The sequence below is a fragment of the Gigantopelta aegis genome, chromosome 4 (genome assembly GCF_016097555.1).
Source record: "Gigantopelta aegis isolate Gae_Host chromosome 4, Gae_host_genome, whole genome shotgun sequence".
NCBI classification, from domain to species: Eukaryota; Metazoa; Mollusca; class Gastropoda; order Neomphalida; family Peltospiridae; genus Gigantopelta; species Gigantopelta aegis.
The window spans coordinates 1,773,016-1,785,381 of NC_054702.1; the positions used below are offsets into that span (position 1 = coordinate 1,773,016).

At 36.5% G+C, this 12,366-nt stretch overlaps 1 protein-coding gene across 6 annotated transcripts in view; it reads right to left on the bottom strand.

Moving 5' to 3' along the window:
• Positions 1–4,681: 4,681 nt before the first annotated feature.
• LOC121372459 (amino acid transporter AVT1D-like) overlaps positions 4,682–12,366 on the bottom strand; it is a 66,244-nt gene continuing 58,559 nt past the window's right edge. For all 6 annotated transcript variants that reach the window (XM_041498775.1, XM_041498773.1, XM_041498776.1 and 3 more), the window contains one exon: positions 4,682–5,148. In XM_041498775.1, the coding sequence (XP_041354709.1) occupies positions 5,007–5,148 (142 nt within the window). In that variant the 3' untranslated portion in view covers positions 4,682–5,006. The remainder of the gene's footprint in view (positions 5,149–12,366) is intronic.

The window sequence follows — 12,366 nt, forward strand, 5'->3', positions numbered from 1 at the left end:
CAGTTTACTCTGATAGCTTACATTTCGTGTTTAATTAGTGTAATAAATATATCTGTTATAACTGGTATGATAGCTTACATTTCATGTAATAATTAGTATAACAAATGTATCTGTTATAACTGGCTGGGTGTGTAATAGAAACTGCACACGGCCGTCGCGCAGAGGTATCACGTAACAAAGTACCCACCTGGGCTAAGTGCATAATGGAACTGCACACGGCCTTCTAAAACAATTAATATCGCCACAGGCGAAAAGAAATTAAGAGCATGTACCGTCACAATGATATAAAAAATTTATTACTAAATCATTTGTAGATGACAGCTTCACAAAAATAATCGATGGTGGTACATGTGAATACAAATTAAATACAAATTTAAAAAAAGTGTTTTCTCTAGTCCGTGTACTTTTTACACAGGTATGTGGAGTTGGTATTTTTTATAAATATCGTAATAATTGTTTATTGTTTAATAAAGATTTATACTGACTCTAATAATATTATGAAGCAGAGTTATTTATGTTCTAGCCGACCATTCTTGAAAATTGTCATAAAGTCTTTGCTTAAACATTGAGATAAACAAATCAATATTACTTACTTCCTCACTCATAACCAATAAAATTTGTTTCACTTGTGTAGCCCAGTTAATGTAAGGATCTCGGCATTAAATACCTTTGACGAGGTAATCTGAACGTGATAGCAGGATACGTTTACACCAGTATTTTATAGCCTGTCAAACTAAATTTGCGATAGTAAAACCAGCATTAACTTCCGCAAATGGTCAAATGAAACATGTTTACCCCGTAATTGGTCAACTGTTTTAATGTACTCACTGCAGTTTCATTATATCAGTTACATCCACTTGTTATTACTTACGTCCTTCACAAAACATTCCTTTCTTCTGTTCACTGTTCAATTTGTGTGCAATTTCTTCCTCCTGAGTTTCTCTATGTTCGGGACGGTACGTAGCCCAGTGGTAAAGGTTCTAATGGACCAAATCAATTCCTATTGCCGATAATGTTAACGTTTACTAATAAAACTGATATAAGCAGCGTTTCAACAAACCCAGGAAGTACAGCATATTACTACCAATCACACCCACAGCTGCTTTTACTCCGTAAATATTTGACACGGAACTCTCTTCTTTGGTACTATGCAACCTATATCAAAAAAAAATATTTTTCAAAAAGTGTCCAATTGGGTGTTTTCATGACTATCAGGATCTTCTGTGTTCTGATATGATGTGACAACATAATTGAAAGTGTTGTTCCTACAGTACAACCTGATTTATTGTACACCTCAGGAAGCATCAGTGTTATGCAAAGTTGTATACAAATGCAATGTAACATATTTAAAACAAATAATAAATAAAAATACTACTCTTGAAGATACATACTATGGGTTGGTTGTGTATGCTTAGTTGTATATGTAGTGTGTGCATGCATAGTCAGAGTCTCTCATTTCCAATAAATAATTACCTTAAAACTCATTTATTGCAGTGACCCTGTGTTTTGAAAGACTTTAATGGGTATATGATAAGAACTTCACTAGAAAAAAAGCATATTACATGTGGCATCTGAAATGAACACCACTGCATCCACAAATAGTAGTAAATTAATGTGGTATTCATCATGGTGGGGTAAACACCCAAGGTATCGACTATGCTCGGATGTTAAGTCACTGAATGCAATATATTTTCCAACCCATCAGCCTAGTTGGTTTTTATATATGCATTATTAAATCCACTGACAGCTACCAATATATCTCTTGATATTTTATTAATGAACTCCAGTGATTGGTGTTTACAGACATATACCATATCTAGAGTTATCATTAAGGTTTTACATTTTTATTTTTTATTTGTCATAAGAAAAGCACATTCAAAGCATCAAAAGTGTGCGAAAGTCATTTTACTTTAATTATTTTCTTTTTTTACTGAATATAATATTTATATTGTATGCATTACTATAATCTGTAATGTAACAAATCATTTACATAGTAATATTGGAAAATATAGCTTTACAAGTGTGGTAATAATGGAAAATAATACTAACACATTCCTAGGTAGATTAGCAAATGTGTCAAAATTGCTATAGTACTTAGTATATACTTCAAATACCCTTTACTATAGAAAACGTACTGAATATATGGACAAGATTTAATGAATTGACATAAAGCTATCATTACCAAGCTTATATCTGTGTACAAATAAAGAAGATAATGCGCAATGGCTACACAGAACACACTTCTGTAGATTTTAATGTTTTTGCCAAACTCACAAAAACAATTGTAAAAAAGTCCATATTTGCCTAAAACATAATTCACCAACCTAAAAAGTATGTTAAAATTACAGCAGAAATCAGGTTATTTAAATATAGTCATTCCAGAGTCAATTGCATTCAAATACACATTGTTAATCGAGATCTAAGAGATTAACCTAATATCAGCTAACATTATGTTTTAAATAAAAATCAATTATTACTAATAGCTTATTTCATCTTGCCTAGACTTATTATCCTAAATAAGATTAGTGTTATATAACATGTCTATCACCTTAGAAAAATAAGCTTTAAAATATTTTAAGTAACAAATATGGGCCAAAATCTCCAATTCGTCAGCACAGACTTTTTTCAAACTCTATTCTCAGCAGTGCACAGTAAATTAATGCCAAGGTCAAGGTCATTATGAACTCCCATGCCTGAGTGTAACCTAATTAAATAATTATGACTGTCAAATAACAGTAAATGGCACACAATATAAAATAATGATAATATAGTGAATATATGCTATAGGTTCTAATGGACCAAATCAATTCCTATTACCGATAATGTTAACGTTTACTAATAAAACCGATATCAGCAGCGTTTCAACACACCCAGGAAGTACAGCAATAGAAAGTGTGGCACCTCACATCTAATCTACCTGCAAGAAAATGGGGGGTCACGTATCATTTAAGAGATTTAATTAATGTTTTTAATAGCAACCGTTATTTTTGCTGAAAATTACAGCTCCATTTTTGGGGGTACGCCACATTAGTTTCAACCTCTGGTATATACTGCATAACAACTGTATAACAAATAAAAGTGTATTTATTTATTGTCAATGGACAATAGTATTTGCACAAATAATCAATGTCACATATTACTACCAATCACACCCACAGCTGCTTTTACTCCATATATATTTGACGGTGCATGTCGAACTTTGACACGGAACTCTCATCTTTGGTACTATGCAACCTAAAGCGTTCGCTTCGTGCGCGGTTGGTTTGGGATCAATCCCTATTGGTAGGCCCTTTTGGCTATTTCTCTCCCGAGACAGTGCACCACGACTGGTATACCAAAGGCTGTGGTACGTGCTATCTTTTATGTGGGATGGTGCAATCGAACAAAATTAGCAGTTTCCTTTCTAAGACAATATGTCAAAATTACCAAATGTTTGACATCCAATAGCCGATCATTAATAAATCAATGTGCTCTAGTGGTGTCGTTAAACAAAACAAACTTTCACTGTTTCTCTCTGTTGGGGCGGGAGCTGCCTCAGTCGGTGGAACAAGAACTTTTCTTACAATATGACACAACAGAGGAGACCAAAAAAAATTAAATAAAATTATTATTATTATTATTATTATTATTATTATTATTATCCCAGCAAAAGGCTTGGGAACCTGATAATAATAAATTATTTGTTCAGTGAGGGCAACTCATTTAGCAAAACCTAATCTTCCCTGAGGCCCTCGGGTACAAACAATACAGAATTAATTATAATACATACTTTTATGAACACACATAAAATATATACATGGCATAAAGCATATGTACAAATGATATTATTTTAACAAATATTGCTTGAGTCAATCGGATAGCTTTAAGTAATTGATTCCAAAGTATTGGTCCAGAGTAACTGGAAGCATGTTTAAATAAAGACACTTTAGATCTTTTCTCCAACATATATTAATAAGTGTGAAAGAAAGTTTGGGGCTTCATTGCATAGACTTTTATAAATTTGTAAAAATTTGTGATAGTGGATTCTTGTTTCTATTGTCATCTAGTTTAACTGTTTAACTTGTGGGACAGATGGAGTAATAGGATCTACATCTAATATCATCCTTGCAGCTCTCTTTAGCAGTTTTAGTAAACTTTCTAATCCATCCCGATTACAGTTTCCCCAAATTACACAGCAGTAATCGATGAGTAGTAAAATTTACCCATTCTAGAAAAGATTTTTGCATCTAAATGTAAATACCTAATGATTTTCGATAACAGATACAGACGCTTACAGATCAAGGTACATACCTGTTTAACCTAATTTGTCCATTTTAAATTATTATCAACTTTGATTCCTAAACGTTTTTCATAATCAGTGTGCGGCAGAAGTTCTGAATTTATTATAAGAGAAATATCATTTTGGACTGCGACTTTTTGTTTTGTTTCTATGATATGTGTTTTTCTATTAATACAGATATTGGCCTATAATTGTAGCTTCAGTTTTGTCACCAGACCTAAACATTTGGGTAACTTTAGCATTGGGCTATTTTTGGTTCTAGCCAGTTGTATGTATCATCCTGTCTGTGGAATGGTGCATATAAAAAATCCCTTGCTACTAATCGAAAAATATAGCGGGTTTCCTCTCTAAGACTATATGTCAAAATTCCCAAACGTTTGACATCCAATAGCCGATGATTAATAAATCAGTGCGCTCTAGTGGTGTCGTTTAACAAAACAAACTTTAATTTTAATTCTAACACATACGATTACACATACACATACATTAGTAATACAAATAAAGTATTATGCAAGCCTCTATTCGTCATATAATCCTGATATGGACGATACTAAAACACCCACTTGTAATAACCTATATATGTTTCCAGGATGTTTCAAATATCTAAAACATATAATAAATAGTGTTTTTTATTTATTTTTTAAGATGTACCCATACAAGAAACCACCTGCCTCTGCCCCTGTTTAGGCCAGACACTGTTATGCATCAAGTCATCTGGTTATGCTTTCTAGATGTCCATGTAATACGGCAAGGAGAAGACGTCGGGACTGGCCAGGCCCGATATAGCAGAGTATGTAGCGGCGGCACCAGCCACCAGCCCCACAACCACGATGACATAGTTGGCCACCTTCGTGTGCAGTGGAATACACCTGGAAATTATATCACACTGTGTAAAATATCACACTTTATGTAAAATATTACACTATAAAATATCACACTTTATGTAAAATATTACACTATGAAATATCACACTTTATGTAAAATATCACACTGAATAAAATATCACATTTTATTACATACCCATTAAATCTTACTATATAAATACAGCTCTGAATACAAGAATTGAATACAACTTTCCGTATTCAACTCAACTGCCGGAACTATACCGTATTCAACGCTACTATTTATAGCACATGGTTACCGGGAATGCCCTTCACGATATGTAAACAAAGTTTGTGCTTGGTTTGTTTAAAATGTTATTTTGTGGAAAATTTGAACTGAAAACAGACGAAAACGGTAACAAATATTTACAATTTAATGAGCGTGATACCAAAACTTGAGACGTGAACACTACTAACCAACGAGCTTTTAATCCACAATAGTTAAGGTCGACGACAGTCACTTTTTGGACCCTTGTTTTGGCTTCGTTACATCGTACACAATTCTTATTCTTTTTCAATAAATAAAACATCTCCAACCGTAATTTTGTGATATGATATATTTGACAAAAGGTACGTTTTATTTCTTTCATCTTTCAAAACTTCAAATTAATATTTTGTCCAGAATTATGAAAAAAAAAAAAAAAAAAGTACCGACCTGTAAACAGCGTTGTCTGCTTGTTATAGGAATTTGACAGGGGTCAAGGTTAGTAGACTAGTTTTTATTTTAATGTGGCACAGCATTGTAATAATAAGCTAATTTTGAATTTAAATGACGTCAGTATTCCAATGACGTCACTTTGCATCTCCTTACAATAACCATAAACTGGGTACATGACGTTGCCTTTTTGGAAATATTCCAATGTAAAATTGCTATTGAATTTTTTTTTTCTTAGCATTACTAATGCACCTGGATATCTTTGAACAAAGTCTTGTGATTAAAAAATTGCACCTTTTACGAAATATGGATTTCTAGTGAAATTACGGTAAGATATGCTACATTTATTGTGTACGAAGCCAAAACAAGGGTGCGAAGTGTGACTCGTCGACTTTAGCAACAATGCCGTCTCCTCACTTACAACACTTGAATGAACTGTCAACCGGATTATTCAGTGGAGCGATGATTTATGGAGGCACATTTAATATAAACTTAAACTTTTCAGCAACGAATAATTCCATGAACATCAATAAAAGAAAACACACCGATGACGACTCAGACATTGAGTGAACAATTCTTGACATTTTTCTTCGTTGATAAAACTGACACGCTGAAGGTTTTCTGACTATTACGAGCAAATTAAATATTATATTGTTCGTGACTTTTAGCTATTACATTGTCTTTAAAAGGCATTTCAAACAATATCATTAAAATTATAGGTAACTTTTCACTCGTTCTTTCTTATGTCTGTTTATTTTTTAAATAGAACTATATTCCTATGTGTAATAATTGGTGGTTCTTCGGTCCGCGTAGTAACACAGCTGACCTAGTTGTGTAAATTTAGAAATCCCCGTCATTAGCTAGCAGTGTTACAATTTCTAAATTATTATTTGGAATTTAAATTTCCAATTTAGGGTATGTAATAAATACAAAACTACATATATTTGGTTTTCTGATTTCTGTATTCCACTCGTGTATTTCCTGCCGGAAACACCTCTGCCTGCGGCATCGGGGTTTCCTGCAGGAAATACACTCGTAGAATACAGAAATCAGAAAACCACATATATGTGGTTTTGTCTATTTATGTAAAATATTACACGTTATGCAAATTTAACTTTTCAAGAATACATGCCTAACAATACACAGTCACTTCATGGAATACGAGTTGAATGCCTAACAATACACAGTCACTTCATGGAATACGGGTTGATTGCCTAACACTACACAGTCACTTCATGGAATACGGGTTGATTGCCTAACACTACACAGTCACTTCATGGAATACGAGTTGATTGCCTAGCAATACACAGTCACTTCATGGAACACGGGTTGATTGTCTAGCAATACACAGTCACTTCATGGAATACGAGTTGATTGCCTAGCAATACACAGTCACTTCATGGAACACGGGTTGATTGTCTAGCAATACACAGTCACTTCATGGAACACGGGTTGATTGCCTTGCAATACAGTCACTTCATGGAACACGGGTTGATTGCCTAGCAATACACAGTCACTTCATGGAATACGGGTTGATTGCCTAGCAATACACAGTCACTTCATGGAATACGGGTTGATTGCCTAGCAATACACATCACTTCATGGAATACGAGTTAATTGCCTAACAATACACAGTCACTTCATGGAATACGAGTTGATTGCCTAACAATACACATCACTTCATGGAATACGGGTTAATTGCCTACTTAAGTTACAGTAAATAGGTATAGGAGTATAGAGTATGGTTTTTTTTTCTATATTCCTCCACTGTGTAACTGAAGATTCTAGCCACTATCTATAAATTGTTACCATTTTATGTTTCTGAAATCCCCCCACTAATCCGTCTGTTAGAATTATCTACAGGCAAAGATTATATGCATCACATAAGAGTTCAACTTAACAATTAAAAATATCACACCACTTTATCAACGACATAACAGTTCAGATAGTTAATTACTAGGTCCAGTGAAAAGGTTTGGTTCCTGAAGAATTAAACAACTTTAGGACCTTCATCATAATCGACAAAGCGACTAGTGTATCCCGTAAACCCTAGGTTCGTGGTTTCCCTACGGACTCCCTTCGAAACCCAGTTAAGACTTTAAATACGCTCACGGCTAACGTCTCGGAACCGTTTAACTAACACAAAAGTGGACAACCTGAGATTACAAGATTGAGCTAAATTTTGTGTTTAATTGGTGGGCGGATTATCTGCTAAGAAAACAATCCAATCTCAAACTACCATGAGATACGATCTAGATAGTATATATCTGGGACGGCGCATCGAATGGTGTCCACCGATTTTAACATAACAGCTTCCTTTACTTAACAGAACCGAAAAACTGTTAAAATTTAATTTTAAAATACTGGAATTTTCCTCAGTATGTGAAGCATTTCTAATACAGGATAACTAATACAGGCATAAATACACACAATAACACAAACGTTCTGGTCTACCAGTAAAACAACACCGTTGTTCGATCCCTGGCATGTTTAAATCATCTGAAATAAGATCCACTCATAAAGTCAGCGAATTTGTTTACGTCCTACTAGAGTAGCTTATGGTGGTGGTGTATGCAATTGTATGTCCAGAGCTAAACTCTTTATGAATCCACTAATTGAAGGTCCAAGAACAATATTTGGTTGGTAACACATTTCCCATTGCGGGTGAAATGGACACGCCCTTTTTGCGCGAAGTACTACCATCCGCCATGACTATATCTCCAAAATGTGCGGAATGGCCACATTATGGGGGGTCAGTAATACATTTTCATATCCAAAAGTCAATGGTTTTTAAGATAATTGCCAAAAACTGATTTCAGCATGTTACGCACAGCAACAATGAGTGCACTCCAGGATCCACTGAAGTTTGATGTTACGAAGACATCATTTGTACCCATCCTTCCATATGTCGCAACCAAAATGGACACAATATTTACATCCATGATTAACTTTCAGGATGTCTTGAAGCAAAACAATGCCGTGTCAGGGGCATTGTGGTCTGATGAAGGGGAGTATGCAATCGCCAAGGAAATTCAGCTGTTGAAGCCAGATCAGTTTGGTAACATATTCCTTGGAATGGGACCTTTTCACATGGAGAAGATTGTCATCGCTTGCCTTGGGAAGTTTTTAGGCTGTATCGGTATTGTTGTAGAGAAAAGTGTCATGACTGGAGGTCACTATTGCAAAGGCAAGGAGGCAATGAGTCTTGTATCAGAGGTGATGACAGTTCTTATGTTTGAGCAGTTTCAAGCTGACCAGGACAGTGCTAGTTGTGAATTAGACCAGCAAATAGAGACCACGGAATCTAAGATGCAGCAGGCTTTAGATGTTGACCGTACAGAGTTCTGAGAGATTTGGGAAGAATGCAAGATCTTACAGGCAGAGTGAAGAAGTCTTTCACAGAATGCAAAGAAACGGCCTGTACTGAGAATGTGAGGTACTGGAGCTTGTTTCTGGATGAGCTGTATCCTATCCCGAGAGATCTGACACACTCTATTTGGCAAGGCGATTGGCATCTTTTCGTTTCAGCTGTGCGGAGGTGCATGCCTTTGTTCTTCGGGTTTGGCCGGACAAACTATTGCAGATGGGGTACGCTGTTCCTTGAAGATTGCCTGGACATACAACGGAAGTTTCCGGGTATCTACAGATGCTTTAAAGATGGTGGATGGGTGATGTACCACACTCTCCGACAAGGCAGTGCAGTAGGATTTGACATGGCACTCGAGAAGTGTTAAAATAAACCCGCCAAGGTTGCTGGAGGTATCATTGGGATGACTAGACAGAAAGAAGCAGTAGCCTTATGGAATCTCCTAAAGCATGAGAAAGATCTTCATGTGGCACAGCTGCTGCAGTGATGTAACTTGGAAGACAAAGATGACAGTGAACTAAGCCTACACCATGAGTTCAATCCAAGTTCTACGAAGATTGGCCATGATCGTGCGAAGACGCTTCTGGATTACATAAAATCCATCAACAATCCGTTCGGCGTATAGAATCAGACTTCAGAGCATCTCTACTGGAGCTGATATATCCCAGGAGGTTGTTGACGGATTACTTGAATGCCTGGAAATTGGTGAGAAGAGTTATCAAGAGTTTGTTGAGACCAGATTTCAGGATAAGGAGAAGCACCTACATGATAGAATCCCTACCAACCACAAGACTGTTTTCGTGAAACGTACTTCTACTCCGGCCACAGCGAAGAAATCGATGGCGAAAAAGGATGCTGCAGAAACGTTTAGGTACATTGACTATGCTAGAGAAAGAGGGTACAGCATGCTAGAACTCCTGAAGTATGAATTGACCAGCACATCCCTGAAATTGAAGAAGCCCGATAAAGCCTCCTTAACCAGGGAACTTGTCAGTCAACTTCCACAGGAGAAAAGGAATGTAAAGAGTGACGCTCAGATAACAATAGTGGACTTCATGGCACTTGTGCGTAAACTACCGATGAAAAAGATGGGCCTTCACACATTCGGGGAATTGGCTGAGAGTCTTTCCAACAGCATTCTTGCTACAGGCTCCGCGGCCACAAGAATAGACATTATTTTTTATGTTTATCAAAAATCATCAATTAAGCAAATGAAACGGGCACAGAGAAGTTCTTCAGAACAAATCACTATCACCATTAGGTCTGACAATCAGAAACTCCCTGTCGATCTTGATATGTTCTGGAGCTCAATGTTTAACAAAGTTCGGTTGCAGGAGTATGTCTTCAAGTGGATGCTGCAGAATGTCGAGTCGGACAAGGAGATCTTCTTTGGAGGAGTATATGGGGGTGAATGCAGGAAATTGTTAGCTGGCACTGAAACACAGAACTCTCAAGCAACTAAGAAGAAGCCGACAACAGAATCATGTTCCCTATTAATGATGGTGTTGTGAAACACGGGGTTCAATCAGTCTTGGTTGACTCATCTGACACAGATGTCTTTATCAACCTCATCTTCCACTTCAACAAAACCTGGCAACTACAAAAGCTGTACATGAAGCTTGGTAACCAGAAAACAAAGAAAACTGTACCAGTCCACCTGTTGGTTGATCAACTGGACAACGGTCTGGTGTCGTGTCTCCCAACCATTCATGTTCTCAGCGGTTGCGACAGTACCAGCAAGGTGGGTCCAAAGGTGTTTGGCCTGAAAGCATCCATGGATCTCTCCCTACTGGAAGGGTTTGGTGTAGAAGAACTGTCACCACAGATGACAAGCAATGCTAAAAAGTTCCTTGTGTCTGGATTAAAGAAGACCGACTGTTCCACTTTCGATGAATATCAGCAGTACCACAACTCCAAGAAAGAACTGGACTTCAACCAGCTTGTGTGCTGTTCATCAACGATACAAGAACACATACAGCGAGCATATCTGCAGTGTATGATGTGGTTGCAAGCCCCAACTCCTGCATTCACAAAACCAGATCCACTCCAGTATGGGTATGAAGCAACGGATGTTGGCATAACACCAGTGATACTGCCAGTATCGTGCAGGCCCGATGACCGATGACATAAAATGTGTGACGTTTTGTGGCTGTAGTAAAGGCCAAAAGTGTACAAATCCAAATAAGTAAATTCCAAAATAGGAACAATATGCAAAAGGTACAACAGGGACAATATGATAAAGTTTCATACATATGTTGTGGCCTTGATGGTATTGTATAATTGTGGTGCGTAACATGCTGAAATCGGTTTTTGGCAATTATCTTAAAAACCATTGACTTTTGGATATTAAAATGTATTACTGACCCCCCATAATGTGGCCATTCCGCACATTTTGCAGATATATTTCGCCCGCAATGGGAAATGTGTTACCAACCAAAGATTGTCCCTGGACATTCAATTAGTGGATTCATGAAGAGTTTAGCTCTGGAAATACAATTGCATACAACACCACCATGAGCTACTAACGTTCCTAGCGGCTGGCCAGTGACACATGGTCAATGGGTAGTTCAGTAACACGCGACTGCAGAGGCCTAGCTTAGGATTTCAGGTGGTACGCAGACTTTTTCGGCGATAGAATAAAACAAGAGCATACACACATTTCCATCATATATTTTAATAATAAGAAATATATATATTTGTAATCTCAGATGGTACGCAGCTGCGTACCTGCGTATATGGAAGCTAGGCCCCTGGACTGCATCTCAAAATCATCTGATTAGTCGCCTTCGTTTGAAGAATGAACGTTAAAGGGACAGACCCTAGTTTTTAAACACTAAGGCATATTTTTTTACTATTGGAGCCGCTTTTGATAACTGAAATCAAACATAATTTAGATTTTATTGTTTAAATTATCCATTTCCATACATTCGAAGTGTTTTTTCGTCATCCTGGTGTTTTTAGTATCACAAAATGCATTTCTCATATTTTTTAAAATGCATATGTGTTAGAGATCCAACAGTTATGGAGTTGAGTTTTAGTCTATTTTTAGAGGGTATTTCATCAATTCAAAGTCACATACTAATGTTTCACTCAGTTGTAACTTTATCCAAATGTGTTACAGGTTTGTAGATTAACTAAACTTAGTGTTAATTTTCACGGGTTGAAACTAGGGTGTGTTCCTTTA